The 14,971-nt window shown below is 40.4% G+C and overlaps 1 protein-coding gene across 1 annotated transcript; it reads left to right on the top strand.

Annotated features, from left to right (window-relative positions):
- The first annotated feature begins 10,404 nt into the window (after positions 1-10,404).
- LOC114462903 (trace amine-associated receptor 3-like) lies at positions 10,405-11,648 on the top strand. The gene is made up of 3 exons (XM_028445992.1): positions 10,405-10,703; positions 10,841-10,898; positions 11,610-11,648. The coding sequence occupies exons 1-3, from the start codon at positions 10,531-10,533 to the stop codon at positions 11,646-11,648; spliced, it is 270 nt and encodes an 89-aa protein (XP_028301793.1). The 5' UTR covers positions 10,405-10,530.
- Positions 11,649-14,971: the final 3,323 nt, after the last annotated feature.

Here is a 14,971-nt window from a genome sequence, read left to right as displayed (position 1 = left end):
TGTGACCAATTACCTGTCCTCCCACGAAGGGGAAGAAATACTTTATTAAAGGGAGAGTATAAAAAGAGAGGGCAGTGTTAGAATACCTTTACGTCATTGAAATGCAATTAACTTTTCAGGAGGAGCAGCAGGGCAAAAAAAACACACTTCCATGTCATCTCAATAAAAGCAAACCACTGTCAGCACTGGTCATTTGTTATTACCAAAATGTTAGAGATACTATCTTTACCAGGGAGCAAATATTTGTTCCTGGTTATTGTTTTCCAGAGTTTTATTGGGCTTTATTTACCGGTGTTTAGTTCCTACTGCATTCTGCCAGGCGGCAGCACGGCTCGGAAACCAGTTACACAGCTTTGCGTCAGGAGAAAATCTAAAATATAAATATAGATATTTCTTCCCTGGTAAAGACAGAGAGAAGGAAGAAATGGGTGACTGCACTGACAGAGTCCAGCTGGGTTAGGGTTAGGAAAAGAAAATACATAAAAGACCATAGACATCCTCAGATGGCAACACTGATAACCAGATTGACTACATCCCACTTGACAGGATATGGAAATGACGTCTACAAGATGTACCTCCTCATATTCTGATCAGTTTCAACGATAGAGTTTCCATCTCCACATGAAATCACATCCTCACTGCCCCTCATCTCCATATTAGTCCTTTTACAGGTTTTTATGGTCACTTTTTACTGGAACCAGACTGATACCGTGCTCCCTTCGTTCCCAGTGTACCATCGCCTCAGCATTACGTTCAGAGTCTCAATCAGAATCTGAACAAACATAATGTGGTTATTTGGCAACTTTATGCTTTTAATGTTTCTTTCTATTATAAACCAACTGATTTTTACCCTATCTGGAGTGTTTCAGCTCTCTCTCTCTCTCTCTCTCCCTCTCTCTCTCTCTCTCTCTCTCTCTCTCTCCATGTGTGTGTCACGTCAGTAGTCAGGAGTGTGTGATGGCTCCTGAACAAACCTAACGCAGTGATTTTACAACTTTATGCCATTTATTATGAACTACTAAAAACTGACTGGTATATCTTACAGTTAAAACATTGTACTGTTTATATGCTCTTCACACTGTGAAGGCATACGAGCCAGCACTGCTCCTCGCTCCACAAACTTCAATCTATTATTGGTATTTGATTTTTATTTAAACAATCATCAATCTCATTTTATATATAAATATGAATATATAAATGAAAACAAATATACAACGGATGTATGACTTCTGGTGCCACTCGCTCCCACGAAATGTCCCTCCACGATCGGACACCATCCTGCGAACCATTACGCCTTATTAAGTAATAGAGCTTTCACTTTCACTCACAGTCAGTTCCCCAAGATGATAACCATTTACGTCCAAAGGAAGCTCTCTACGCTGCCTTTGGACGTAACCACACTATGCTAAATGCTATACCTAAGTTCACAGTGCATTATTAAATTGATCCCATGTGACCGCTGCCGCTACGTTCTCTAGCTAGTGGGCGGGATAACACTACAGGCAGGATGACAGCGCTAGAGATGATAGAGAAACTTTTTTTTGAGGAAAATCGACAGCTTTTTAAAGATGTGAGACCAACACCTGAGTTACCAGAGCTTCAGCAAAGGTAAGGTCAGAAAATTGTTCATATTTTCTACAGTGAATGGTACGAAAACTTTGTGGATGCGCCTCACTGAGGCTGTTCCGAGTTGTTGTTGTCATTTTCTCCGTGTTTCTGCTGCGTGTCATGAGATATATTTTGTTGAGAGAATGGGGGCTATATTAAATAATTGTTTATGTTACTTTAATCGTGATTTACAATGTTGATTTTGTTAGATGGCTAAATGCTTGTTCATGTGGATCTTGTTGGGTTTTTTTCTTTCTTATTATGAATTTTATATTTTGATAAGCACATTGAGATGACTTTTTTGTAAATTGCTTTATACAAATGAAGTTGAATTGAATTGAATTAAAACTTGACAGCAGAAACATATGAAGTTGTCATTGGTGGTCTCGATTTGCAACGCCACGCCTATCATCAGTGTTTTGGGTATACCCAAAACACTGATGCACCGAGTACAACAGTAGAACCTGAGGAAAAGACTTTGTCATCAATGGTGATCTGGGGCACTCTGGGGGTCTTGGCCAGTGCGCCTGGAGGCCGGCAGGGTGGCTTGCAGTGTCCCCTTGGTGCCCTAGGCAGCTGAGGATGTGGTCGTCTTCCTTGGGCAGGCTGCTGCCAGTGCTGCTTCTATTTCGGGTCCTTTTGGCCTTTGGTCTGGTCCCTGCTGGCTCTGGGCCTGCCGGCGAGCTCCTGCCGGCTGCCCATTCGGCGCGGTTTCGGCCGTCTACTGGGTTTTGGCCTCGGCTCCTCTGCTGGGAGAGTCCAGTGCCCGATCTCTCTTCATAAACCTAACATAGTGATTTAACAACTTTATGCCGGGAAGCAGGAGGGTCAAATGTCATCGGCTGCTGGTCCTTTTAAACTTTTTTAATGATTTTATTTTGTGAACCTTTTAATTTTATATTGACATCTTTATAATTTTCTCGTCACTGTGTTTTTGGCACTTAAAATATTTGTATATTATTATTACATTATATTTTTGAAATGAATTTGGGAAAACTTAAATTACAACTTTTGATCACGGGGGGAAACACGACTGTGTATGAGTATTGTCACAGATATTTAAAGCTTGAGTGTATAAACTCAGCAAATACTGAATGTATTTCTTGTAATTTTTTGTCAAGTACACTGCAGGGCCTCGTTAGTCTGGTGTTTATCCCAGCTCCCACCAGGTAGAAGGTGGGGCACACCCCAGACAGGAAGTCAGTCAGCCACAGGGCCGACACACATCAAGCTTACACACATAGATTTGGTGTTTACCAGAAAACACACAAAGACCTCAGAGAAAGAAGCATTCAGGTTTCCATTCTCGGTATCGAACACAAAGGTTTTTCTACTGTGAGGTAGACATGCTAACCAATACGCTCTCTTGCTCATGAAGTCTATTAATCTCATTCATGTTGATGTAGCCCACCTTTGTGGTCTGCGTCTCTCAGTCCACGGCTCATGGAGGCTCATGTTACATAATGAGTGGTTTGGTCTCATAATTGGCACAGAGGGAACAGATGGTCCTAACATGTGCCCTAATGAGAGATGGTGGTGGTGGTATCAGTTCTTTTACATTATCCACACCATCTCCTGCTCTGCACCACAAAAACAGAAAAGACTCTGTTGTTCAAAATAAAGTGATCAGACTATTTTAACCACATTATGTTTTATTCAACGTATTTTATTTACCTAGGAATGCTTTGTACGGTTGTATATTTGTAGTCCTACAACGTTATATAGGCCTATATCAATCATAAATTTAACAATTTCATTAAGTCATACTTATTTTGGATTAATGTTGATTTCTGAAACACAAGGGAAAGTGTTTTAGTGCTTTTCGTCCATTTTCGGAAATGTGCCGGGTTTTTTTTATCGCCGTCGGATTATTACGTCACCTAGTGGAAGTGCGGTCAGATAGTCGAAAACAATGCAATATGCTTCCCCTAACTACTTTAGGAAGTCTCCTAACAACTTCCATTAACCCTGTGATGTCATCCAAATGAAACCAATAAAAATATTGTAGTTACTTGATTTTAATATTACTAGTCATATATATATATTTTTTTTTTAACAGTTTTCAAGTTCTGCCTACATAAAACTATCACAGAGGAATAGGTTACTGGATTCTTTCATTCAGAACAAATGTAAACAGTCCTCCCTATGTCTGGTTTCCCTATTGTTTTAACAGAGAGGTACACATTAGGGCTGAACTATTTTGGAAAGTAATCTCACTGCAATTTTTTTTTGCGATTATTTTTTCAAGGTCCTCTTCGCATGTATTTTTCAACAAACAATATCAATAAATCAATGTTATGTGTTATAATAAACAATATCAGATGTGTTATACATAAATTGATATTTCTTATAGGCTAGGCTTATGTTAAGAGAAGGAAAGAAAAAACAAAAGTACGTGAGCAATGTTGGTATTTTAGTATACTGTAATAAACCATTAATACCAAAGGCTTTGCCAGACTTACAGAGCAGGACATTAGTACATTCTTAACATTAGCAGCAAACTGGAACATGGAACTGCAGACATAAAAGAAGAACAGAGGAGATTAATTAAACATTTTGCCCTAATAAGGGAATATTAACGTTCCTAATTAGTACTTTATTGATCACCTTATTTTATGATCTAACTATATGTGTGTTTCATCACCTGAATACAGTTTATTCTTTCCCTCTTTCTCCTGCCTTTTCTATTCTTCTTCCTTCGTGGTCTTCTTTACTCAAAATATTTACACCTATTTACAATTATGCTTTTTAGTTCTTAACAGTTTGAAGTATTTGTCCAGTGCCTTCTACTCTGACCGTTTCTTTGTTTGTTCTCCATTCTCTGATCCACTGATATACAATGTAAACAATGAATAAATCCTGAGTGTATTGTATTGTTCATCTCAAAACAACCTTGAAGAACTATGTATTGATGTTCTTGCCTTTGCTCTTTTTAACCCAGCTGGATAGTGATCCACAACCCTGAGCTGCTTCACGCAGCTCCTTCTTTTTTGTTGAATGTGTCTCTCTTTGCGTGGCATCTTTGAAATAAAAATGAAATGAATCTATTAAAGGAAGATTAATTTAAAAAAAATGGAAATGCCTAAGTAGAGCCTATGGAACAATCACACAATATGACAATGACTGACTTAAACCAAATCATCATCTTATTTGTAACTTTCTCACTGATCTGGCGCTAAGCACTGATAAAGCTAAATCATATTAGGTGACTTTAACATATATGTTGATAATGAAAACAACAACTTAAATAATTGTTTTACTTCACTATAAGATTCAATCGGCTTTACACAAAATGTAAACAAACCAACTCTTTATCCTAATCATGCCCTGGACCTTGTTCTAACATATAGTTTAGATATTGATCATCTGACAATATATGCTCAAAATCCTATTCTTTCAGATCACTTTCTGTTATCCTTTGACTTCAGAATATCAGCCAGCTTAAATTCTGAGAGAAGAGTTCACTATAGTAGATCACTGTCAGAAAAAGCTTTAGCTAGATTTAAAGATTTAGCTCCATCATTGCTTACCTCTGATCCATATGATATCTCAACAGAGAGTAGCTATCAATGTCCTCCAATAGAGAAAAATTATGATCTTATTAACAGTGCAATGTTGTCACTGCACACAGCTCTGGATGCTGTTGCCCCGCTTAAAAAGAAGACGTTATTTCATAAAAAGGTATGGTATGAATCTGAATTGTCTTCTAAAACAGGCATCGCGAAAATTAGAAAGGAAGTGGCTCTCCTCAAACATGGTATAAGTTTATACTGCCTGGGGAAAAAAAAGCTCTCCGCAAAGCTAGAACCTCCTATTATTCAACTTTAATAGAGGAAAACAAACAACAGTTTGTATCATCGGTTTCTATTCAACACTGTAGCCAGGCTCACCAAAAACCACAGCTCTGTCAAACCCTCTATTCTGGTCAACCTGATCAGTGAAGACTTCATCAACTTCTTTCCTCATAAAATTCTAACAATTAGAAACAAAGCTAATGCCTCCCCTGCAGGCGTGCTAAATAATTTCTTAAAGGCGACATATCATGCTAAATCCCCTTTTTTAGCCCATAAATGCATTTTGTTGTATATTTAGAGTGTTTAGAAGTACAGAAAAGTTCAAATTAATCTCTTCAGGTGCTCCGTTGATATCTTTATATCTGTTTTGGTCATATTTTTCAATCTGTTTCTATTTTTCTATTCTCTATTACGTTTTTTGAACTATTACGTCACAGTATTTGCAGCGGAACTGCCAAATTAGGACATCGACTCCAGGCCTAACACTTTGAGCAATCCGCCATTTTTAATTCTCGCTGCGATTTTGTAGTCCAAGCTCCAGGATGCCGAAGTTACGAGAGGAGAAATCAAAATGTTTGGTTGTTGGATGTAGTAACCCACACGCTTCATTACACCGTCTCCCAGCATCAGAACCTTTTCAAAGTGCCTGGTTGAGTTTTATTTTTTATGGAAATGTACCCACATCTGTGGGTAAGGTCATTTTTGTGTCCGCGAAGCACTTCAAGGGTGACTGCTTCATCAACCTCCACTAGTATAAAGAAGGATTTACAGAAAGACTTTGTCTGATTGAGGGTTCAATTCCTTCTATCTTTGGAGACGACGAACAGAGTACTTCGGTAAGCTGTAAATAACGCTAAAAAGTGTGATGATAAGACGTCACTGTCATTGTTTTGTTAGCATTAGCAGTTGCACCGTCTTCAGACTTCATATGTTAGCGCTGTGTGCTCGTTTTAGATCCTTGACGATATGGCCTGCGTGATTTAATTTAAGTCTAAAGTTTTCATTAGTCATTTCATTTTGCCGTTTTTGTCTCCGAAAAGACTGTATTAAAATGCATTTCGTGACGTTAGCTTGGCGCTAGCGTTAGCTCGGTGCTTGTGTTAGCTCACTTGTTAGGGTTCTGCAGGTTCATCATCTTCATTTTCATCTCGCTCCGCCGGGTCCGACTCTGGCTCGAACATGTAAGTCTTCTTTTGTTGACATTTTGTAAATAACCTCTGAATAAAAAGTTTATGCGCCGCAGGGTGGAGTTGAACCGAGTGTCACCTCTGTAACCTGAAGAGGGGGCGGGGTATGGAGTGCATTTAAAGAGACCGCACCAAAACGAGTTGCTCTCAGAAGCACATCAGAAAAGGGGTAAAAAAGGGGCCTGTGGAGCTATAATAATGAGGAATTCAGACCCAAGCATTGCAGTTCCGCTTTATATAGACCACAACTGTATGATTTATATCTAAAAAGAAAGGGTTTAAAACCATGATATGTCTCCTTTAAACAAAGAAGCTCCTGAAATATCCCCAACATGCAGCTTTTATTTACAAAGTTTGACTCCAATTTGCCTATCTGAACTAACCTCAATAGTTAGTGCTTCTAAACCAACAACCTGTCTTTTAGATCCAATCCCAACTCCACTATTTAAAGATGTTCTTCTACTAATCAACACTAATATGGTAAACTGGATTAACACATCTCTCGTCACAGGTTATGTGCCACAGGCCTTTAAAATCGCTGTAATAAAACCTCTCCTTAAAAAACCTACCCTTCATGCAAGTTACTTGTCCAAATATAGGCCAATATCCAATCTCCCTTTTGTTTTGTCATCGTTGGTAAACTATGGGACCACCTACATAGGAACAATTTAAATGAGCGCTTTCAGTCTGGCTTTAGAGCCCATCACAGCACAGATAATGCCTTAGTAAAAGTAACCAATGATCTCCTCTTAGCCTCAGACAGAGGCTAAGAGGAGATCAAGCTAATGTGTATCTTAAAGACCTGTCAGTGCCCTATTGTCTGAGCAGATCACTCCGCTCTCAGTCTGCTGGTCTCCTGGAAGTTCCTAAAGTGTCTCGAAGTAGAAGAGGAGGCAGAGCATTCAGCTACCAGGCTCCTTGCCTATGGAACCAGCTCCCAGTCTTAGTACGGGAGGCTGCTATTCGCTCCACCTTTAAAACTAAACTCAAAACCTACTTATTTACTAAAGCGTATACTGTATAATAGCAATAACCTAAGACAGACTTGGTCTCGTTGTTTTGGTCACAATCACAGACCATTATACGCAATGGTCAGCACCTCAGACCATTGCGAGAGACAAGTACATTCAAAATCTACTTATTTACTAAAGCGCACGTCGTATAATTGCAATAATTTAAAGCAGACAAGGTCCCCTGTGTAGTGATCGCTGAGATCACTATGTCAATATATGCATATCATATCTCATTCAACATGCATGGTTTGGTATGTGCATGATCATTTTACAAAGCCATCTGCTATAGGGCTGCACCAACAATATTTTTTAAAACAATTAATCTAACAATTGTTTTTTTGTTCATTTAAACAATTATTTTTCATCATTTGATTAAAATATTTTTACTTAAAGTAAATATCAAAAACTTGTTTGAGATGAAAGCCCAAAATCATTTTATTCAGCTTTTCCCTTTGTGGGGGGTGAAATTATTAGTTAGGCTTAATAATATATTTACTCATATATTTTAATCCTTAAGCCTTGGGTAACTTTCCATTGTGTGATTTTCATGTCTTCAACTTTGCTGGGTCAGACTGCCTTGTTCAGAGCACACGATATCTCCCAAAACAATAATCGCACTAGGACGCATAGGCACTCTGTGTGCGCACTCACATGCTCACACAGTCACATGTCACACATACACACGCCATACACATTCATTCACACACACAAACACATAAACGCACACCCCTCCGTCTCTATGACAACCAGCAGATACCAGAACTGGTTGTTTAGACCCAAAGAAGAAACTGTTTTTCTTTTTTCACCCTCTGTCCTCACCTCCTCCCTCTGCCTCTATCTCTATCTCCTGGGGGGAGGAGGGAGGGGGACTGAGGGGAATATACGTGTTGGATCAGAACTGTGTGCCACTCAATCATCGGACCTCCGGCCGGGACGGTCACTTCTTTTGTTCCATCTTGTACTTTTTAACTTAGTTTAGAATAAACCTTTTTTATAAAATCATCAATGCTTCGCCTGGACTCCATCATTCAACCAGAGCAATAAATCATGTCTCCAAATGAGGTCAACCGTAAATTCAGCCGTAACACCTTCAAACAAACAATAACAACATAAAGTGTTCTGCAGGGCATTACTTTGGAAATATTGCTTTATGAAAAGATCTCTTCTATAACAATTCATAGGAAATTACATTACACTTTTTCACAAAACATGAACAGTTTTGAACTAAACATGAACTATATAGTTCCATGTTGGGACAAGTTATAAATAATTCAAGTTTTAATCAAATTAAATTCCTTGAGATTTTCGGATAAATCTTATTACATTTGGAACACAGCATCCAGCCCCCCAAGAGTTGGGTATGGGTGTGTGGTGGACTAAGTGAGTGAGCCAGACCAGCTGGGAATGAAGTGAAGTGTCCATGTAGGAGGCCTGTCTGGCACCCCCCAGGCACAGCCGGGCAACATCCACATTCCCCAGCGGTCCAGGGGGTGACCCCCGCTGCACGCCGGCCCACAGGGGCCTCCAATGCGAGAGAGAACGCCATGAACCGCCCAACCCCGCCAGCCACGGACCGATAAGCTTACAAACCCAAGCACCCCCGGCCAGGCAGTGCTACCCCACACCAATGCTACCAGCATCTCTTTCCACTGTTACGCCAATGACACCCAGCTCTACCTCTCCTGCAAACCCAGTTCCCCTCTCCTCCTGCCTTTCTAAAATAAAATCATGGTTCACAACAAACTTTCTTAAATTAAACAGTAACAAAACTGAACTTCTACTCATCAACACCAAATCCACCCTCTCTGGAGTCAACAACCTCTCACTTTGCATTGATGGTACCTCAGTTTCCCTCTCTCCTCAGGATAAGAGTCTGGGTGTCATCCCTGATAGTACACAATTATTTAAATCCCATATCAATAACATCACCCGGTCTGCTTATTTCCACCTGTGCTCCATCAACCATATCCTCCCCTCCCCTACCCCCCAAACCACCGCCATCCTCGTCCACAGCCTTGTCACCTTCTGTCTGGATTACTGTAACTCCTTCCTCTTCACTCTCCCTCAAAAGTGCCTCCATAAACTCCAGCTGGTTCAAAACTCCGCTGCCCGGATCATCACCAAAGCCCCCTCCTTTCACTACATCACCCCCATCCTACAACAACTTCACTGGCTCCCAGTCAACCAACGAATAATTTACAAAATACTTCTTTACACTAACAACGCCATCAATAACCTTGTCCCCCCATACCTCTCTGACCGTCTCCATATTGTCACTGCATTCCGCTCACTCCGATCCTCCTCCTCCATCCACCTAGCCGTTCCCCCTGCCCAACTCAGCACCATGCGGAGCACAGCTTTCAGTCACTCTGCTCCTCAGCTCTGGAACTTACTGCCACCTGACCACAGTAATTCCACCAACCTCCCCACCTTCAAATCCAAACTTGAAACCCATCCATTTTGACTCGCCTCCTCACTATGACTCCATCATTTTGTCCCTCTCCCTCACCCTCTGTATTGTTTGCTGTATTTTATCCTTTAACCTACTTGTATTTTTATCTGTTTTATCTTGCTTTGTACAGTGTCCTTGGGTGACCTGAAAGACGCTTTTAAACTGAATGTATGATTATTGTTATTTTTATCATTATAAAATAGATACAAATTAAACACTTGCAGGACTGGGACTTACTGGGAGGCACAACACTGGCGACGGCTGTCGATAAGTTTGGAACTTGAATAAAACAAAAGAAAAAAAAACTTTGTAGAGTGACATCATGTGGAGAGTAGTGGGTCTCTGAGGGAGGTCCAGTCCTCAGGTCCAGCCTCCACATCCCTGTGACTGAAGGAGGAGCAGTAATAACTTATCAGGTCAACATCAGAGAGCCTGAGGCAGAACTCTGCAGAGCTCAGCAGCTTCTTCTCCTCACTATGATCACACCTGATGAAGCTGAGCTCTGCTATCCACACCTGGGAAACTCCTCATGCAGGAGGATTGTGCGCCCTCACTCAGTGTATGTGCTCCTTTACATTATACTGTCCTCCATCTCTGTGCTCACTGTGACCCTCAACCTGCTGGTCATCATCGCCATCTCCCACTTCAAGTAATGACATGTCCTGTTGCTTTATGAACTGTTATCTTGTTGCTGAATGTTTCTGTGTTTGACTCCTGATGTTTTCAGCTTTGATGACAATTATCACTTCATATAATAATCAGTGTGTTGCTCTCTAACTCCTCCAGGAAGCTGCACAGCCCGACCAACTTCCTCCTCCTCTCTCTGGCTGTCTCAGATTTCTGTGTAGGATTCATCTTTATTTTTCAGATCCTCCTCTTGGACAACTGCTGGTATCTCAGTGCAGGATGGTGTATGTTTTACATAGTTTTAAGTTTTGTCTCCACCTCTGCATCAATAGGAACTGTTGTGCTCATTTCCATTGATCGCTACATTGCTGTTTGTGATCCTCTGCACTATCACACTAAAGTCACTGTAAACAGAGCAAGGATGAGTGTTGTTTTATGTTGGGTGTGTTGCTTTTTCTATACTCTGATTATTATTAATTATAGAAAAAATACAGATGGATTAAAATCCTGCACTGGAGAATGTGTGGGTTATCTACATCCTTTTGCTCTAATTTTGGATCTAATTTTGACCTTCATCCTCCCTTTCAGCACCATCATAATCCTGTATGTGAGAGTGTTTGTGGTGGCTGTGTCTCAGGCCCGGGCCATGCACTCTCATGTTGCAGTGGTGAAACTTCAGGGTTCCGTGAAGGTTAACAAGTCAGAGCTGAAGGCAGCCAGAGTTTTAGGTGTAGTGGTTGTTGTGTTTCTGTGTTGTTTGACTCCATTTTACATTGTTGAACTTATCGCAGGTGTCACAACAGTACCAAGCTCATCTTTTGCATATGTTTTATCTCTCTGCTACTTTAACTCCTGTGTGAATCCTATGATCTATGTGTTTCTTTATCCCTGGTTCAGGAAATGTGTGAAATGTATTTTTTCTCTTCAGATCCTAAAATCAGGCTCCAGTGAGGCCAACATCATGTAGAAATAGTGAGAGCTGCTGATGTGTAAAGTTGTCACTCTAAAACTGTGATGATTTATTTATTCATGAGTTCATGTAATGATGAGTCTAATCTACAGTGTTTGTTACATGAACAAGTGTGCATTAATCACACAAACACTCAATAGCCTGAGCGTGGCTGTGTGAACCCAATGATCTCTGTTTCTTTTCCCCTGAATCAGGAAAAGTGTGAAATGCATCTTGAAGTCTGGTTCCAGTGAGGCCAACATACTGTAAAGAGAGAGAGCTGCTGACATGTAATCTGAGGATGATGTGCTGTTGATCTTTGAAGCCCTGTCTCTGTCCCTGAGTGAAAATCAACACACACGCGTTGACTAATACCCCCCCCTCCTCCCACTCACCTCTGCAGCCGCAGTGACAACATTTCGACAGTCGAACGAAGAGTGAGTGAGTTCGTAAAAAAAAAAGAATAAAGGTTAAATATTTTGGAATTGTTTGGCTTCAGTGTCACTGTGTGCGTGTGAATGAGTGCGCTATAGAGATCCAGAGGTGTCAGCGAGTCGATAACGTAAACGGGACTCAAAACAACTCATTACCGTCACACTGCACATTTATTGTATGCAGGGGAAGCTCAAACACTGCTTCTATGTCGTTTCAGATGGGACGGTAATAAAAAAGTAACATAAGGCTCTGTGCATGTGCTCAGTACAAATCACGAAGTAGGCAGGTCTGAATGAACTCTGGCCTTACATTACCATGGTCCTGAGAGGGACAGTCCTCAGAAGGCGATCATTACACACACAAATGCACAAATTGTGTGTACAAATGCACATAATTTGTTTTATAAATGTTAATATTGTTCTCTACACTTATGTTAATCAAGGTCCCTGTGTGACATTTGGCATGTGGCTTTAACTGACTTAACTTATTTTAAGGGTATCAATAGATACGCTATGCTTTAATAGTTAGAGGAAACCCATCTACATCACAGAGAAAATTTCAATATATATTTAATGTTGCCATTCTGGTTCGATTGTATGCATCAAAGCTTCATCTCAAGGCAGGGGCAAAATATGGAGATAGATATTGTATATTGTGATATAGCTTGACAATATTGAGATAATAAAAAAAGGTCATATCGCCCAGCCCTACTTCACGTATCCATTAATCACATTTTGTCTCAGTTTGGTTTTATTGTTTTCCAACTGATCATTGCAGGTGTAAACATTTTGTGTTTCATGGAAAAATCAATCACAAAAACACAAGCACAGTAAGACAAATCCTTAGAGCAAAAAAAACCAACATGTTTAATGACAGGATGAAATACAATATAAGTGATTATTAAAAAAGAAGCAGGAAAGGGTAAATGATAGTCACTATGAAACCAGTTTTCAGTAAAAGAGGCAGCTGCTGCCTGAAATGAAGGACATTAAAACCAAGCAGCAAAGTTTGTATTTGTTAACAGTTTTACGATTGAAACCTTAACAAAAGTAAAGCAAATTATTTTCCCTGAAAAAGACAATAAATTCATTCTGCTTATTAGTAACCTGTATCATCTCTGTGTTAAGTCACTGTCCACTCTTACTTTGTAAAAGGAACAAATGTGCTTTGAACTCAGTCACAGTATTCTTAACCTGTTTGAAGTAATGAAGTGATTCAACGACACAGAAAACAAACATTGCCTACAGTTAAATAAAAAGAGTGAATGATAAACAGAAGCTACTGATTGCACCAGCTGCATTTTATAGGTTATTCACACTGAAATATTAAATTTAAAGCACAAGTGCGGAGACAGCTGAGTTGCTGCTGCTTTATGGACTCACTGGGAACAGAAACACTGATGGTGATTGTAAAATCACAGAAATTTTACCTGCAGCATTTTCTCTAATTGTGACCTAAAGAATGGATTTTGGCATTTGCCAACAATATTCAAAGCCAACCATACCACAATGCTGGTTGGAGAATACTAATGGAGGTCAAGGAGTTTAGAAAAGCTGATTAAATTTGATGTTTCCCTCAAAACCACGTGTGGAGTAGAGATTTTTTCAGCTATATTTTAGCCACAGCTGCTCTGGGGCACACTGACAGAAGCTTGGCTGCCATTTCGCCTATGGCTCCTCTGACCACCACCAACATTCATGCACAATTCATACCCATTCATACAAGGCAATGTGTGTAAAGTGTCTTGCCCAAGGACACAATGACATGGATGGAGAAGGATTTGAACCACTAACCCTTCGGTTGTTGGACAACCCGCTCTACCACTGCTCCACTGTCGATAAGGAGTCTGCACTGATCTGTCGTGGTGAAGAGGGAGCTGAGCCGAAAGGCAAAGCTCTTGATTTTTACGGTTGATCTTTGTTCTTTAACTCACCAATGGTCATGAGCCTTGGGTCATGACCGAAAGAACAAGATCGCAGGTAAAGCGGCCAAAATGAGGTTCCTCCATAGGGTGGGTGGGTTTACCCTTAGAGGGAGGTGAGAAGCACAGTCATCTTGGAGCGGCTTGGAGTAGATCCTCTGCCCCTCTGCACCGAGAAGTGCCAGCGCCCAGGATGCCTCCTGGGTGAGATGGAAAGGTCACATCCCTCTGGAAAGAGGCCTCGATGAAGACCCAGGACACACTGAAGAGACTATGTCTCTCAGCTGGCATGGGAATGCCTCGGGATCCCCCAGTAAGAGCTGAATGAAGTTGTCAGGAAGAGGGACCTGACTATAGATAAGCGGTAGAAGATGGATGAATGTATATACTATGGGATTCCACCCAAGCTCATCCAAACCATTCAATAGTAATCTAAAGATTGCATGTGCCAAGTCATTCACAATGGCAGGTTGGCTGTTTATGGTGAAGAATGAAAGTAAAAAAGAGATTATATGCTGACAGCAACAATTTTTCACACACATTTTACAATGGATTTCAACCAAACAAATTGATAAGCTGGATCTTTCAGGTTGGCCTTCATTTCCTTGAACAAACAGGTTTCTTGAGGACACAAAGAAGAAAGGCTTGAAGATGAGTTGAAGCTTTTTTATCCCTGCTTCATCTGACCCAAGCAAGTGTGTCTTTTCAACTGCGGGAGACATAGTCAATGTCCAAAAATCTCAATTGCTGCCAGAAAATTTAGATAGGCTCATATAGTTTAAAAAAAATCCATATATATAATTGAGGTTGTGTAGACCAGGGGTCTCAAATTCCATTTACTTGGGGGCCACAGTAGGCAGAATTTGGGCCGCATCTAGGGTTAGGTATCAGTTCGGTTTTTTCCGATACCAGTTACTAGGCAATATTTTTTTTAAACAGTATTTTAACAGGTACTTAAAAACAAATGTTTTATAAATGAGGCCTC

This window comes from Gouania willdenowi, chromosome 5 (genome assembly GCF_900634775.1).
Source record: "Gouania willdenowi chromosome 5, fGouWil2.1, whole genome shotgun sequence".
Classification (NCBI taxonomy): Eukaryota; Metazoa; Chordata; class Actinopteri; order Blenniiformes; family Gobiesocidae; genus Gouania; species Gouania willdenowi.
Note: the sequence above shows the minus strand (reverse complement) of the source record. Positions and strands in the feature narration are given on the sequence as shown.